This window comes from Musca autumnalis, unplaced genomic scaffold (genome assembly GCF_047663935.1).
Source record: "Musca autumnalis isolate F117 unplaced genomic scaffold, ASM4766393v1 scaffold_1, whole genome shotgun sequence".
Classification (NCBI taxonomy): Eukaryota; Metazoa; Arthropoda; class Insecta; order Diptera; family Muscidae; genus Musca; species Musca autumnalis.
In genome coordinates this window covers 195,130,412-195,148,529 of record NW_027411644.1, presented here as the reverse complement: position 1 = coordinate 195,148,529, position 18,118 = coordinate 195,130,412, and the positions used below count along the sequence as shown (strand labels likewise).

General features: G+C 37.9%; 1 protein-coding gene across 41 annotated transcripts in view; it reads right to left on the bottom strand.

The window, feature by feature from the left end:
* Cyp304a1 (Probable cytochrome P450 304a1) overlaps positions 1 to 18,118 on the bottom strand; it is a 162,199-nt gene that overhangs the window by 75,064 nt on the left and 69,017 nt on the right. For 3 of the 41 annotated variants that reach the window (XM_073959509.1, XM_073959521.1, XM_073959550.1), the window contains exon 1: positions 15,302 to 15,529. The exons of 37 other annotated variants lie outside the window; for them this stretch is intronic. In XM_073959509.1, the coding sequence (XP_073815610.1) occupies positions 15,302 to 15,335 (34 nt within the window). In that variant the 5' untranslated portion in view covers positions 15,336 to 15,529. Of the gene's footprint in view, positions 1 to 15,301; positions 15,530 to 18,118 lie in introns of those variants that run through there. One more of the 41 variants, XM_073959549.1, reaches the window with a different exon arrangement.

Genomic DNA, 18,118 nt, shown 5'->3' with positions numbered 1-18,118 from the left:
TAATTATTGCAATTAATCGATAAACTCGAAATTTTGGCAAATTTAAAATCGAAAAACCGCAACGAACAAACAAATGAAAATCAAAACAAAACATAACTGCAAACGTTTTTTTTTTGGCGAACAACAAAAAATTTCATTGATTTCGGTTCGGTAATTTCGTTTTGCATTCATTTGTTTGATGACTCAATTGTCATACGAAAAAAAACGACCAAAAATTTATGTAAATTAGTCCCATTGTTGCTATTGGCCGTTGTGGCTAAAGAAATTCCGTCGTATTTTTTATTTTCTTGTTGTGTTTGTGGTTCTTATTATTCCCACCATTTAATGCTGAATAAATGTCTAGGCAAATGATGTCAATTTCATAGTCTCAAACTTGTCACACAAAATAATCTTCTTTCACTCTTTCCCCGTCCGTCAAATCGACCAAGAATTGACGAATCAGCACTGTCTGTTAAACACTTTCAAGGCTTGTCTACCTGGTTAAGACCACCATCATCACCACTTACTGCAAATAACACTACCGCTTAACGTTTGGGAAAGTGAAATAAAGGGTAAAAACAACAATTTTATAGATGAGTCTCATTAGGAGGTTATAAGAAGGCCAAGTTACGAGATTTTTAGTGGTAATGTTGGAAACAATTCAAATTGTCCACTGTAGCAAAAGTTGAATTAATTAATGAGTAGATAGCGGAATCCTATGCAAATGCTTATATGGTTAGGATGGTGGTAGAGAAAATCTGATTAGACAGAAACTCATTTTATCACAAAATAAAACGAATTAGGCCCAGAATTTTTTGCATATTTTGCATATTTTGACATATTTTTACATATTTGCATAAAAAGAGCATATGCAAAACCATATATGTATATGCAAGATTTTTGGCCTGAATATCCCACCAAAATGACTGAAATTCGGTATTAAGTCTTCGTTGGGGGAATGAGACTTTACACCTGAAATTTGTCCGTATAGGTCCACGTCTTCATATAGCCCCCATAGAACGGTACCTCCCGATTTTCGGTATTTTAAAGGTTATGGTCTCAATATAACACCGAAGTTACAGAAATTTGGTATTTGGTCTTCGTTGGCGGTATAAAACTTTCCACTTGAAATTTGTCGGTATAGGTTCACGTCTTCATATAGTTCCCATAGAAGGTTGTGGAGGTACCTCATCGAAATAATGGTTTTAGACCCCAAGTATGTTTGGACGAAATCCGTTTCAGACAATTTGGAGTCGTAATATTTTGTCCAAACAAAGTTTAAGTTCGAAGGTACGATAACTCTTGAAGGGAGTAACCGATTTGGTCCATACTTTGCACATCGTGGAATTTCTACCAGACCTAGATGAAGTTCCAATATCAATCGATCAATCAATCGATGCACTCCTTCGGTTACCTCCCACACAAAATTTTGAAAAAGTGCAGTTTAGGACCTACTCTCGAATCGCTTTGAGTTATGCTGTAGCAACTTGTATTCATATAGGTCCTCTCCTTAGGGAACCTCCCCCACAAAAGTTCAACATTTATGTCTAAGTGCACTTTAGAGTCTGTTCCAGGATCCTTGGGAAATGTATACCGATGCTGTTCGTTGTGGTCCAGTTTTCAGCGAGATTGTTTTCCGTAAACAAGTCCATGCTTCCTGTCATACTGATCCAAAAGTTATACTATGACCCACTAAAGTGACTAGTGGGCGCTATATCACTCGAATAATGGACTATGTCGGTCCATTCCTTCAAGTACAACTTTAATCCTAATCCACATTTTTGTCGGCAAGTTCTAATGACCAAAAAGAGACACAAAACTCTGTACGTAGATGAAAGTTTCGATTCATATAGGCTGAGGGTATATCTCTGTCGGCAAAGCCGACTGATACTTTTTACTTGTTATACTCTACACCACTATGGTTTTGGGCAAAAAGTTTGTAACACATCGAAATAATGGTCTTAGACCCATACTTATGTCTCGACGAGCTGAGTCGATCTGGCTGTGTGTGTCCGTCCGTCCGTCTGTCCATCTAAACCTTGTAATAACGCTACAGGTCGCAATTTTGATCGGATGGTCACCAAATTTTGGGTGTTGATGAGGGTCCCGGAGGGGAAGATGCTTATTGATTTTGGTGGTGGTCGGATAATATTTAGGGGTCGGAATGGACAAAAAACTTGTTTGGGGAAAAAGTCAACGTTTTATTTCAAAGCACATATCTCCGCATCTATAAGGGTTATATCAAAAGCAAAACCTGCTAATGAAAGTAGAAAATATCACCTTTACAAGGTAGGTGGTCAAACAACGAAGATATCGCAATAGTCGCTAATACAACCCAACTTTTGATGTTTGCGATTTTAATTATAATGGCGAATATCACAGCTTTGGATGGGGAGCTTCCTAAAGCAAAGCCAGACTATGAAAGTAGAATATCCCACCTTTACAATAATACAAAGTAGGTTGGCGTAGGTGGCCAAATAATGGAGATATAGTAATAGTCGGTAATACATCCCAATTCTTTTATTTTTTGCAATCACGTTACAGGCCTTAATTTTGATCGGATGGTCCCGAATTTTTGATCGCATATGGGGGTCCCAGAGAGAAAGAGGCATATTATGTTTACCAGTGAAAAGCTTATACACAGGGGTAGTGGTGTAGAGTATCACATGTTCGGCCCCGTCCCGACTATAGCCTTTGCTCACTTGTTTATTTAAAAATTTTGCCAATTAGGGCGAAGATCTTTTTTTAATATTAATTTTAATTAATTTCTCGTTGGAGTCGAGCTCGAAGAAGATCGAATATATTTTGCAAGTGAAAAAGGAAAGTCGAATATTCGAACCAACGCAACCACCATTATGTTATCTGGTTTCGCTGATGGTAGCAGCTCATCAGGCATATCGGCTGTGGAGTGGCTTCTCTGGCATCGAAATTTTCATTTCTCATTTTTTTCATTTCAAATTGTAGAGCTGTAGTGCGATCCTCCAATTTAGTTTTTGAGTTATCGACAAATATCGGTAAAATTAAAACGGAAAATTATGAATGGAAATTTCAAATAAAAGTTGACAGCACTCTTACTATCGGTAGAACTTTACGACTACTTTTTATTCATCGCTTAGTTACCCAAAAACATCGTTAATTACCGAAATTATAAGAATTTTAATTTTATCGATTTTTGTCGGTAACTCAAAAATGAGTTAGAAGAGAATTGCACTACTGATGAAATTTTTTTAAAAATTGTTGTAATGTAATGTATCTTCCACTGTGCAAAAACTATTCACTTTGTTTTATTTTAAACAAGACTTGGGTGAAAATGAAATAAAAAAACCTCATCTCATGCACTTGTTGTTACTTTTCCAAATGTCTGTTTTGTAAAATGTTAGACATTTCAAGTGTCATCATCAACATCGTCATCAAATTGCAGCAGAAGACAGAAGAAAAAAGAAAAGCAAAATAAAAGTGAAACAAAATTGTAAAATATACAATATTTTTTATCTCCAAAGACATCATCGTAATGCAACAAATATTTAATTACCCGTCTGCTAAGACGATTTTTTTTCTTCGTATTTTTAAACTGTAAAACGAACGAAAGTACCCCCTCCCGGTGAGCGTGAGTGTGTGTTTCTCTGTATGTGGGATATAAAACGAAAGTAAACCCGTAATTAAATATTTTAATTGATAGTTTTGAAATTAAATATTGTATTTAACAATTATACAATTGATCGTAATAGCGAGCGAGCGAGGCTGAGAATAACAGTAGCTAATATTGTAGCCATGTTTTGTTTTTTGTTTCTTGCTCATTTGACAAATTCAGGGGAAATGACAACAGATATCGCCAAACGTACGTAATAAATTTTTCCCATTAAGTGCAAAAAAAAAAAAAAAATGCCAGCAATAATTGTTTATGACAAAATTAACCACATGCGATTATTGTGAAATTTTACTCAAATGTCATTAAAAAGAACGTTCGCAGGTTTCTAAGGGAAAATATGAATTCTAAAAAATGAATAGCTACAAATATTTTCTATGAGATTATTCAGAGCTTTCACAGTTTCTATAAGTAGATTTAAATCTGTGGTTTTCAAAGCCAGTTGATACACATCGGCTTCAAAATGTGTTATTTTAAAATTTGCATAAATTAAACGTTATCACCACCGTTCGCTTGTGGTTTATCATCAATATTTTATTTATCTTTAAGTGCCAATGTTCGTGTTAACATTCAACACTATATTGCAGGCTATCATTACTGAAAGTGAAACGCTTTAAAGATGTAAGAAATACATATGTATTTCAAACAAGAGCATGAGATTTTTAAAAAAATTTCAAGGGACATAGGTAGTGACTTGGGGCATAGTACATTATGCAAAGTCCGATTCGTATCTTTCATCTTAGGTGAAAAACGACTTTTTAGATTTTTCTTTTTGAGATCGGTTTAAAAATATATTTCCTCACCTAAACCTGATAACAACAACAGCTAAATGAACACCACCGTTGTGAAAATCCCAATAAAGAGGATAATCACAAGACGGTACATAAAGCAGATGAGAGTATCGTAAAATTCATGGTCAGGAATTTAAATACGAACGTTTAAATAGAACCAGGCGCTACTAGCTAAAGAACAGTGGGATGCTTCAAAGAATGTCAGCAATACCTTCTTCACTTCCTCGGAAGCGGCAAAGAGGATTAGATCTCCTGAGGAACATAACACTGCTAAACTTTAGAAGAAGAAGAGTTTCCCATCTTCAAATGTCCCGAGCAAACCTCGAGCAAGTTCAACGAGAAGGAGACTGTCTTGATTATCCTTTGACAGAGGGCGACAAGGTGAGGTCGAACATAAAGAGAGTGATCGCCAACGCAGAATCTTCTGGAATGATGGAGGCTCAGAAAAGAAGTCTAGGACCGTCCAGAAGAGGAAGATGTTCGCATACGCCGAGGCGAAGCCGCCATATACTTACGCCAAGGTAGCCAGTAAGTACTACATGGACGAGCTGTACTATGTGGTGATCAACACCATTAAAGGGTCTGGAAAGCTACACAAGGATTATCAGGCAGACAAAAAATAAACATCGGTAAGCTGTTGGATCGGATACTTCAAGGGCGCGATCCAATAAAAAAATTTAGCAGTGAGATTATGGGGGACCTCTCAATGTACCACTTGGGCCCAGACAGAGTTGGACAATCTAGTTTCCAGTTCCTAAACGTATGAGTGATTTCATACAAATGAACGTAGTTACGATTGATTGGAACTACATAGTGGACAAGATCGTTCAAGTGATCTAGATTGGCACAACTCTAGCCCACACGCAAACTCAGCAGCTTTCGGGGAGGTAGTCAACAGCATAGTAACTCCTTCGAAAGGGAGAAAATTTAAGATGGTGAGAAAGGACGAAATCCCCCCCCCCCCCCCGACCAAAGCGGTGGCATACGTCAAGGGGGACGGCTGCAAACTTGAGGCGGAGCGCATGCTCAAATGAGGTCAAAGAGGGAGGCACTTTCCCAACACAGTCCACTTCAAAATTGAAGGGCACGGCAAGGAGAAATATAATAAGAGAAGCAGCCAAGAGGTCAAATATTCAAACAACACGAAGGAGGGAGCCGAAGCTATCAGCGACTCTCAAGAAACCCGTTTACTGGAGGGCCTATAATTGGGGTCATCCAAATAAACCTCCAACGGAGTGAAACAGCAACTCATGCCCTGATGGAGAAAATTGGCAAAAGACGAAATGAAAAAACACGATACTCCAAACTGAGGAAGAAAACAAGTAAAAAAGTATCAGTCGGCTTGGCCGACAGAGAAAAACCCTCAGCCTTTGTATATTGAAACAATATTTTCCCAAAAAACGTATGTATTTAGAGGATTTTAAAAATGTTGGGCGTATGAACCCGCAAAAATGTTGATTAGGATTATAAGGAAATACTTAAGAGAATGGATCGACATGGACCATTATGGAAGTGGATCTCCAGCCAGTACATATTGTGCCATAGTGGGTTTTTACACCCTTCGGGGTCTTTGCTCAAGAAGTGTGGATTTGCCCCTGAAAAAACTTTTACCATCGTAATTGAGGCTGCGAATGCAAGTTGCTTCATCAAAAATCAAAGTGATTCGATAGCAGGTCTTAAAGTGAACTTATCCGAAATTTTGTTTGGGAGGTACTGGATGGATTGGACAAATATAGTCCATATTTGAACCTGATCTATATCTAGTAGATATATTAGGATGTGTAAAGTATAGACCAATTCGGCCACTCCCTTTAAGAGTTACCGTATGAACAAATTTTCCGAACATTTTTGAACTTTTGTGGGGGAGGTACATGAAGGAGTGGACCGATATGGCTTATCTTCAAACTTAGACTATGTTTGGACAAAATATTACTAAGGCCAAGTTTTGGACCGAATCGGCAGATCCGTTCTAGAGTTATTTTGCGCTCCAACCACCTCACACGGTGTCATAGGGTTTTTTTACAACTCTCAGTCTATTTTCTCACGAAGTATGGACTTGCCCCTAATGAAACTTGTACCGTCGTATGGAGGGCAGTGAATACAAGTTGCTAAAACAAAAATCATAGTGATTCGAGAGATGGCCCTAAACTGAACTTTTCCGAACTTTTGTGTGGGAGGTACTCGAAGGAGTGGGCCGATTGAGGCCATATTGGAACATCATCTTCCTCCTGTAGAATGTTTACGATATACAAAGTATGGACCAAATCGGTTACTCCCTTCAAGAGTTATCGTGCGGACAATTTTTCCGAACATTTTTGAACTTTTGTGGGGGAGGTACCTGAAGGAGTGGACCGATATGGCCCATCTTCGAACTTAAATCAAATCTGGACAAAATATTTCGATACCCAAAATTTGAACCGAATTTATTGATCCGTTCGAGAGTTATCGTGCGCACCAGCCAGACAGACAGACGGACAGACAGACAGACAGACAGACGGACATTGCTAGATCTACTCAAAATTTTCTGAAACGGATATCGTACAAACATACTTGGGGTCTAAAACCATTATTTCGATGAGGCACATTTTTGGCCGTATCAAAGTGTAAATACCCTCTTTAGCCTAAAGGCTGAGGGTATAAAAACGAAAAGTTCTAGGACAGGGAAGCCATTCCACAGTCGATACGTCTGAAGATCTGCTCAACTAACAGCGAAACCGGGTCACGTAATTTGGTGAATGTGTGGGTTCGAGACCTTGGCTTTCCTTTTTCACTTGCAAAAATTTCCGATCATCAAGCTTAACTCTAAACGAGAAAATTAATAAAAATCAAAGCGATTCGAGAGCAGGTCCAAAACTGAACTTTTCAAAAATTTTGTGTGAAGGAGTTGACCTATAGAAAATTCATGATGTGCAAAGTACGAACCAAATCGGTTACTCCCTTCAAGAGGAAGTGGGCCGATATAACCCATCTTCGAACTTAAACTAAGTTTGGACAAAATATTACGAAAGCCAAATGTTGGACCGAATCGGTTGATCCGTTAGAGAGTTATCGTGCGCTCCAGCCAGCCAGACAGACGTACGAACATGGCTAAATCAACTCCAGATTTTCTGAAACGGATTTCGTCCAAACATACTTGGGGCCTAAAACCATTTTTTCGATGAGACACATTTTGCCCGTATGAAAGTGTATAAACTCCGTTAGCATAAATACTGAGGGTAAAAAAACACGATACTCCATTGAGAAAGAAAAGTAACAAATAGAAAGCAGTGGAAATCTTTTCTTGGTACGGTTTATAGGTAAAATATACTTTAGAGGGCCACCTAAGTAAGTAATCCCATAATACCAACAGGGCATGTAAGGTCGAATGAACCTGTCAGCAGCCAAACTGATTTTTAGTTACGATTTCTTTTTTGCAATGTATATAAGTAGCAAAATAAGTTGCCGGAGTATTAGCTTAGAGTCTCATTTATTTGTGCTTTATCACGTTTAAGGATAAGAATTTCAATAGCCCTTTCCATGAAAACGAAAATAATCCATGCTTACGATGCTATTGAAAATAATCGCATTCCATAGAATTTGGTGAATTAGGTCGAACATATTCGACGAAAGTCTCCTGGGTCATCTAGAAAAAAAGAATTCTAGAGATGGCAAAATTCATGGCGTTTCTGAAAACCTCGCTCCTGGCCCACATGCGTGAATCGATTTCTGAGGTACTTGGTTGTGTACCCAAGGTTTTTCTGCGAGAAAGACGTTTCTGTGCCAATCTTTACAATTTTAGTTTGGTCGCAATTTCTTGTTCAGCCACTGTTGAAATACTTTCGTGAAATAAAGACACCACTTAAAATAATTCGTCTATGTTGCTGTAATCGGAGACCAACAAATAATGATAACATTTAGTCTATGTTGTTGTTGCTGGTGATAGTTGGCTGTTGTGGATCGCCTGAGTATATCGTTTGTACGACAACATAAATAACAAAAAAATGAATGAATGTCTGGTTGACTTAATGAATGATTGACGGATGGACGGACTGGCTGGCTGGAGGAATTAAAGAATGAATGAATTTTATTTATTTTTTCTTTTACGTCCAACTTTGGTGTTGACACTGTTTGTGGAGGCGCCATCCGCCATCCATATATCCAACAAAAAATTTCTTTAAATATAGTTTATTGCTGCAGTTAGTACTTGTGGTGGAGGTATAAATGTAACATCAACAACGAATAACAACAACGACAATAAATAATGTGTAAAAATACTTTGTGCATTTTATTTCATTTTTTGTTGTTGTTGTTTTAGTTTTAGTTTTTTTTTATATTTTTGGTGAATGAACTCCACACTTGGTTTGGCCTCTGCATAGCATATCCCATTCAACAAAAGTGAAGGGGAAGGTTAAAAATTTGTTGAATAAACCAAGATTTACTATACGCCACAGATCACATTTATTACCCTGCGCTGCATAGTGGCGATTGTGTCTCTACATGAAAATGTGGGTGTACGTTTGATAGTCTGAATCAATGTTAAGCGTGTAGCTTGGCGTTGGTGTGTTTTTAAGATCTGCTTAATCAAAAAGGTGAATAAAGTGTTGTTATCTTTTCAAAAAATGGTTGCTATGAAACTATTTACACTACTTAAGGAAATGTTTTTCATCAATTATTTGAAAGATATTTACATAAGATTGTCAAATTCCAATGACAAGTGTGTTTTGAATGTTGACAGAAAATGCAGTAGTATCGTTATAATTCGTCACACGATAAATAGAATGCCTCAATAACACAAAAAATCGCTATATTGAAACCATTCCCGTCACACTGTAACCCTTAGAAATCGAAAACTTCGATAATTCTTAAAAAATAACCGGTTCCTTGGATAGAGAATTATTGGAATTCTATTATACACTACCGCTCACTTGAATAGAACCCCCCTGGAAAATTTTTTTCAACCTCCATTTTTTCCGAATTATACAAGATATGAAATTTTTAAGTTTTATTATATTTTGCTTCATGTGTTTGGAGAAAACTTAGTCATTCATTTGCATTCGAATCCAATTTGTAGAAGAATTATGGAAGGAAAGCAAAATAAAGTCAAAAATTGAAGAAGAAAAAATTGGCTCATTTGAATAGAACCCCCCTTTAAAACTTGGGAATACAGAAAGATTGTAGTAGAATATCGATGCATATTTACTCTATATTGAAAACGAAGTACTTTCAGTAATATTCAGTAAAAGTATATCCCTCCTGATTAAGGATACACCCGTATATCCTGCTTTGGCAAGGATTCTTTATATAATCGGGTGTAATGCCCAACAAAGCTTGCTTTTTTCATTCAACAAGTTTATTTTTGGAAGCGTGCTGTCTCCTTTAGTCGTATATTTTACGCATAAATCATTTCCATACATTTTAGAGAATATTTACCACTGTAGAATATGGCGGACCCGCAAGGATTTTCGCATTTCTTTTCAAAATTTTAAGTTGTTATGACTCGAAGTGTACAAAAGTTTATAAAATCGTGATGAAATTTCCACACGAGATACCCAAAAATGTTACTTACTACTGGATATGTATGTTTCAGAACTCCTTTATAAATTGCCGTACGCATTAAGGTGAAGTAAATTGACGCTCATGTCCTTAATAATTAGTAATGCCTTCCAGCACCATAAAAGCACATTAATCGCTACAGAATCAATTTAGAAGATGGTCTTCCATTCAATAGACGCGAAAAAATAGTTCTATAGTTATGCAATTGTTTACTTAATAAGGATAGTCCTTACTAATTATGAAGGACTTGGGCGTCAATTTCTTTCACCCTAAATGCGCACGACAATTTACAAAGGAGTTCTAAAACAGACATATCCAGTAGTGAGTAACATTTTTGGATATCCCATGTGGAAATTTCATCACGATTTTATAAACGTTTGTACACTTCGAGTCATAAAAACTTAAAATTTTGAAAAGAAATGCGGATGTCCTTGCGGGACCGCCATATTCTAGAGTGGAAAATATTCTCTAAAATGTATGGGAATGATTTATGCGTAAAATGTACGACTAAAGGAGACAGCACGCTTCCAAAAATAAACTTGTTGAATGAAAAAATCAAGTTTTGTTGGGCATTACACCCGATTATTTAAAGAATCCTTGCCAAAGCAGGATATACGGGTGTATCTTTAATCAGGAGGGATATACTTTTTCTGAATATTACTGAAAGTACTTCGTTTTCAATATATAGTAAATATGCATCGATATTCTACTACAATCTTTCTGTATTCCCAAGTTTTAAAGGGGGGTTCTATTCAAATGAGCCAATTTTTTACTTCAATTTTTGACTTTATTTTGTTTTCCTTACATAATTCTTATACAAATTGGATTTGAATGCAAATGAATGACTAAGTTTACTCCAAACACATGAAGCAAAATATAATAAAACTTTATAATTTCATATTTTGTATAATTTGGAAAAGATGGAGGTTGAAGAAAAAATTTGCAGGGGGGTTCTATTCAAGTGAGCGGTAGTGTAATTATCTCTCTCTGTGATGACTTGTTTATTGGTTTAATTGGGATTAATCTTTCATCTCAAGTGGACACTTGATGTCACTTGGGAAATTGCCTCACCTAACAAATTCGGTTCAATCACCCCATAAGAACGATAAAAAATTGGGTTGGAAGTCGGGTTAGTAACCGACCCTTATAAATAACATCCTACTATGAAAAAAAACAAAGCCCTCTAAAGTTGGACACACACAAACGTTTTAAGGGCCATGATTTGCGAATCTGCATCGGAATGTTCGGACTATTTATAGAGAAGGAGCAGTTAACGCACTGGCGGATGTACTTGCAAAGTAAAAGGCAGATATTACTGCCATACATGATATACGATGGATAGGGGAAGACTTCACAAAAACATCTAATGGTGACGAACAGCATTAGGTGCCATGCAAGAGTTTAGTTGCTGTGAGACGGAGGGTAAGACATTTTCGTTCTAGATAACTACAATTCTGATAAATTCTGTGTCTGTGACATTCAAATTATTGTAAGATATTTTAATGCCAAAAATGGAAAGTAGAATATCTTCGGCCCAATTATCAGGAAATTCAATTTCCACAATGAAACATCTGGCAAAGGAATGAGACTGATAGACTTGGTAACGGCAAAACAAAATGGTATTTAGCAGCACCAGATTTAAGCATTTCAAGAAGGGGAAGGGAATATATGGAAGGTATTCATCTGTGTCCACCACAGAAGTTGGACATCGGAAAGCTGTAATCACAACAGATAACCAGTACATACTCCACTCAAGTAGCCCAATTGCTTAAGGAAAGTACTAAATTATTGCCCTCTCCAGCAAACAACTGCCAAATCCCTACTTGAATATCAGAGGACTTTTTTAAGGAACCCATGGTATAACCAGTAGCCGGGTTCTTCGATACCGTATAGACCTGGGACCATATAAAACCCGTATTCCGGCCAGCGGCTGTCACCTCAATGTACACTTGTTTGTGTTTGTACGGTTTTTCTGTGTTGGTGGCAGCATATCCCGGAATGCCTGCTCAATTTTCTTTCGTTCCATGCCGGGACTGAGGAAAATCCAAAACCAATTTATATGTGCTCAGTTTGTCAAACCCGCAGGGTCTGTTCTGAACTCGTCCATGCGAGGGCCTACGACAGGGACTATGTTGCTGCGTGAACACAGCCCCCACTGTTTGTCGTCAGCTGAATACACTACTCCCCCCAACAGCAGCCGTACACACAGGACCTAACACCGGCCGTTGTTGTTCCAATCCATGAAAATGTTTCCTTTTTGCAATGGACTCCAAGGAAAGATGAAGGAAATAGTGGATTTCATGAGTCGGAAGAATATCAAGGTCACGGCGGTGCAAGAAACCTAGCTCAACAACAACTGCAGCTTACAGCGTTACTTTGGTTACAATGTACTGAGGAAGGATCGCAGGTGAACAGGTGTGGAACTGCCGATGTAGAGTTGCTGAACGTATACATTCCGCCGATTAATAACTTTACTCCAGGTTATAGGCCCAACATTAGCCCGCATTTGATCAGACCATATCCCCATAATTGTCTCCATCAGCCCGCTTTTGATCAGACCATCTCCTCATAATTGTCTCCATCGGCAGACCGCCCTATTTCATTACCACTGAACGCCCGCACTTTCGTCAATCATGGGAAAGCTAATTGGCCGAGTTTCAAAGAGTTCTCTTATCATCGTTTCAGAGATCTGCCCAATTCTTCTGATGTTCGGGTAGCAGAAAGCACGTTCTGAGACATCATCACTGCTGCAGCCGCTCGCCAAGGTGAGACCAAACTTCCCAGCAGAGGCGACGGGACTAGCAAATGACCCGAACTGACACTGGAAGTTAGCAGGTTGGTCGGTGAGCATAATCGGAAAATGTGGTTAATTACCTTAAGAGTTGCAACCTTGGAGCCGGAATAAGTGAATTTGAGCAACGTAGATAAAACCCGAGTCACTTTTGGTGACGTTACGCTGAATGATCCTAAGATGTGCGCAAGTTATTTCAATCGACAGTTTGTCGAGCACCATGTGAGTGACAGGGCGAAGAGAAGGATACTACGACGAATTTGATCTCTTCCTGCCGAGGGTGAACCACCACAATTTGCAATGGATGATGCCGGGTTGAAGGAATCTCCAAAGTAATGCTGAAACACCGGGACGTGGCGGGAGTCGAGTATTTCACTAAAGTTCTCAACCTGTCGATAGCCACTACTACTACAAGCCATAAACCATTCGGCCTTGTTTGAATATTTGGGTCTACAATTATATATTCGGTCGCCAGACCAAACCCCGTAGAGCAACACAGAGGGTTCCCCCAAAGAGGGGGGGGGGGGTTAACCTCTACCTTTTTCCCTATTAGAGTTATACCCTACACAGACGGCAGCGTTAATTTGCATTTGCCTTAATTCAAATTAATTCGTGCATTATCCACATTCTTAATGCACAAAATCAAAGGAAATTTAAACTGAATTTAGCAATTTCAATATGGCAATGCTGTTGAAAATCAATTGTCTTTTGTCAAATTTCCATGTTTAAGAAAATAAAAAGGGAAAGCAAATCAGCAATTTTCGCGTTTCTTCAAAATAAGTAGTGGTCTTTCGCGAGTAGAATAGCAGCTAATCGTTCTTCAAGCCTTCTAACAAATCTCTTTTTCAAATTTTTATTTTCACAAAAAATTTCATTACCCACCATAGCAATTCTATCGAAAATTATATCTTCCTCAAATGTTTTTTAAAGTTTTGCAATATTTTTATAATATTAAAAAGACTCAAAAATATCGCGAATAAATTAAATTTATTTTTGCTTCATCGTGGTGAAAAGATCAAAGGTAGCAAGTGTATTTGTTTCGCATATTTTGGCGAACTTTTTTAAAGCTTTATGAAATGGTCTGCTGGGTACAAACAAACAACACAAACAGCTGTTTCATAAATGCAGATACTATCGTCTGTCAGGGTGAAAAATTAATTCAAATTAGGACATTTTTAATGCAAATTAACTCTGCCGTCTGTCTAGGGTATAAGGTAATGGAAAGCAATAATCGATTTTTCGACTTTTCGATTTTGGTCTAAAACTAAAAATGCGATTTTTTCATTCTGGTGATTACTTCAGTTGTCTTAAAACTCGACTTTCGATTTTTTCATAAACGCAGAAAATCGATTATAACCGACTATTCAACGGATCGACGGATTTTCGAGTTTTCTTTTGAGACTGTAAAACCGCCAAATGCGTAAAACCGCCAAGTCAACAAACTATTGGCAAAGTCGAAAATCGATCGCAAGATAATCGATTATACGATTTTCCCTCCAGACAAAAGTCGACTACGATTTTTAGACTTTTGACTGCAAAAAGTCGATTAATCGAAAGTCGACTACTCCCAGTCCTCGTCCTCGCAGCGGCATAGGGATAATTACGCTCCTGGCATCAGGTCCCACTGTTGATAACGTTTGTGTCAGGTTAAATATGAAATATTAAAATATCCGGCCCTACGTCAACAGTCGCACTGTTAACAACATGGACTGCGGAGATGAAGCTCCCACTGAATGTGCAAGTCGTTGGGTCAATAATTCCGCCCACTAGTTATCCAAAGTCATGTACTATCTGCGATAAGTTTGGAAGTAGGAACAAGGTCGTCAAGTCCCTAGACGGCAGCACTTTGGGGGACAGATAAAGAAACCTCGTTAAACGCATACCACCTGATAGGTAGGTCTGTGGAGAGCTATGCAGTGCCAGTATTGTTTGCCAACGTAAGTGATACGTAATGGAAGAACTTACAAACAGAACTACCAGAATACAGATCTGACAACTGCAACAGGGTGTCTCCTCTGCGTCGACACAACAAGATGTTGTAGATGCAATATGTGCTTAACTTCGCCCAGATATTTCAGGAAAGATCTTCATGATCTAGAGAGAGAGGTCCAAAGATATAAAGATAACCTATATTGGGCAGGTTTGAGTAGAATTCATACTGAAGCAGTCGCGGAGACTGTAAGAGCCTTCGGTATAAATACCGTCCTGGGAGATCACCCACCATCCGTGGCAACGGAAAAATAACAGCTGTCACAACAAACGAAAGTTGTTTTGCGGCAACAAAGATCCAGTTGGTACAACCGCCTAAATTCCTACAGGGTCAGGATTGATGGCTTAACGCAGAACATCTGACCAGCATGCAATAATGGTCCCCACGATACCCTGCACCTGTTCAACTGCCCAGCCAAACCAACTCACCTAACTCCTGCTTCATTATAGACAAATCCTATTCAGGTGGCGTTATTTCTGAAGTTTAAAGCAGAACCAAATCAATAAAATGAGAACGAGTAAATGTATGTGTAGTACCCGCTATAACATCAACTGTCGAGCACAATTACTTACGAGTTTTGTATCCGATTTGGACGAAAAGACACATTGTACAATTTTTTTTCCAAACATGCAACAAGTTCCAAGAAGGTATAAATCGAACAACACCATCGGGTATCTCCCTCGCAAAACTTTAAAATATTCGCTTAAGTGCAGTTCGAGGATCGTTTTATAGTTTATACCAAAGGTTCTTATTGTAGTCCTGTCCGATGTAATGTTTTTCCGTGGGTGGGTCCATGAGCCCTAAAAACCCTGTCGGCATCAACTAAAATGACTGATAAGCACTTTGCACATCGTAAAATTCTAAGCGTACATAAAGGCCTATGTCGGACAACACCTTTGGGCACTCACATAGGTTAAAAATTTTCGCTTAAGTGCAGTTTCATGGCCAAGCCCATGCTTCGTAACATAAAGGATCAAAATATCTTAAAAAGTTCTACGGTGACCAATGACAATAGCTGGTGGGAGCGATAACTATCGAAAGAAATGACTCTCAAAAATTAGATCCAACTCCATTATGGACTATGTCGGCCATTTCCTTCAGGTACCTGCTCCGTAAAAGTTCAATAACTTTGCTCTTTAATGCAGTTTATGTCCAATTCTCATATCATGTTGAAATTTTCTGATATCAATGAGTACACACCGAATCATATTGACTCAATGGTATGGGACCTACTTTTTTTATCGTCGAGTCCATAGAATATTTTCATTCCATGATGGCCTTTTTTAGGATTTTTAATAATAAAAAACAACTCAATGCTTCTTTCTTAGTCCCCGTGAAATGTCAAAGCTTTTCATTCAACGGAAATCTTCAATCATTCTCACCTATTTTTCCCCTATTTTCAAATACTTGTTCAAAGTTCATTCCACTTCCCATGTAAAACTTTCAAGACTGGAATATTGAAGTGTCCATAAACACAAGTCAACTCTAGTCATGTTCTCAAGCCTATGAACGAACACCAAACATCGGTGTTAGGCCATAAACAGGCAACTATTCCAAAGTAACAGCAACAACAAGCACCAACAGCAAGTCTTGAGCCAGTGATTTTGTACAGTATTATGACAACAACAATAAATAATATTGTCAATATGACAATATTCTAAACATATGCATAAGAAATCTATGGAGGTATGTAGCTCGAGCTGGAGGGAGGGAAAGACCGATATTTAGACACACACTTAGAATAGCCCGGCTTTGTATGTTTAGCTATTCCACAAGAAGACATTGCTGTGGACTGACTGACTATTTGGTATTCTACATGTGCGACATGCTAAACATATTTCTTTTATGGAATTATTGGCCTCCAGGGGATCTTTTGATGGCGTTGTCATACATACAGTGTTTTGTTGTTGTATTTTTTGTTGTTGCTGTTGTTGTTTACGTTGTCACATAATATGCAAGCCTAGCCCGGCATGTTATGCATTTCTAATGCCGTGGAAAAACTTCATGAAAACAACTCTTCGAAAAATCATTCACCCCCCCTGAAGGGTGGATGGGAGACAAAAAACCAAAGTGACAACAACAAGCCAAACAACAAACACCGCCACAATAAAAGGTGTGTGCCAAATTGTTTCAAGATTCAGTGAGGGGTTAAACACAGCAAAACGCGCCTTTGCCAAAGCGCGCCAACAAAAGGAGTTCTTTTTTAGGAGTGCCACCTCAACCGCAACAGCTGAAACTCTTTCTTCTTTATCCATACTTTAGCCGGCAAATATCATTGGAACTGCCCCCATTTTAGCCCTCTTTGCGTGTTAATTATCAATAAAACCCAAATGGATTTTTGACCGCCGCCGAACCAATGACTCAGTCAGTCTTACGTTGCTGTTAAAAAAATTTGTTGCATATTTAAATAACGAAAATTCAAATAATTTCAGCTTGAATTGTTTCATTAGCTAGTAAGGTATCTGTAATTTGGTTGCTCTAAGCAAATTGTCATATTCCATACAAATGTCATATTCCATATGTATGAACGAACATACATACATATGTAATAAAATCTGGGTACTTTTTGAGAATAATTTTTGGGACATACCTATGAAACCTAATAACCCCCACAAAAGCGGATTATGTGGATTAAATTTTATTTTTGGCAGGGAACTATAAGAAGGAAATACAAAAACAAGCATAGAATCGTCAGGTAGAAAGGAAATTTTTGCCTAATGAGTCATAAATAGCCTATGCAGGGCAATTATTTTCTTCCACCTTAAAATGTGTCTATCTACTCTATTAATATTCCAAATAGGTGACGTCGGGGGTATCATATGGGACGGTGTTGAATGTGTTTAAAATGTATAAGTATGCGATTTATAATGGTCACTCTTTAATATCAAGTGGACAATGATTTCGCCGTGGTGCCACCTGGTGATCTACCTCTAAAATATGCCGTACAATCTGATAAAAACTGATAAAATATTTTGTACGTTAAAAACGAAAAAAATCAATTAATTCCTGAAAGAAATCCTCAAATATTTTTGGAACCATGTTCAGCGAATCTGTGTCTGGAATGTTCTGTATTTTAGCCCAGTCGAAATAAACATGCGTATAAGGGGAAAATAGCAAAAATTCCCACAAAGCTGAATTTTGGCGGAGAGCTAGAAGCAATGTCCTAAAAGTACCTACCTATCGATCCCATGTGTGCAAAAAAAGTTATTCGGTTCAAAGTCATTTTTGGAGGCATTAATCAGTTTTTTTTTTTTAACTTTTCTCAAAAACGGTTAGACTTAGCAAAAGCCAGCTAAAGTAAAAGTTGTAGATTTAACAATTGTCTACAAGAATGTTCTATATGGTTTTTAAAAAAAGATTTACGGTAAGCACATTATGAAGCAAGGTGG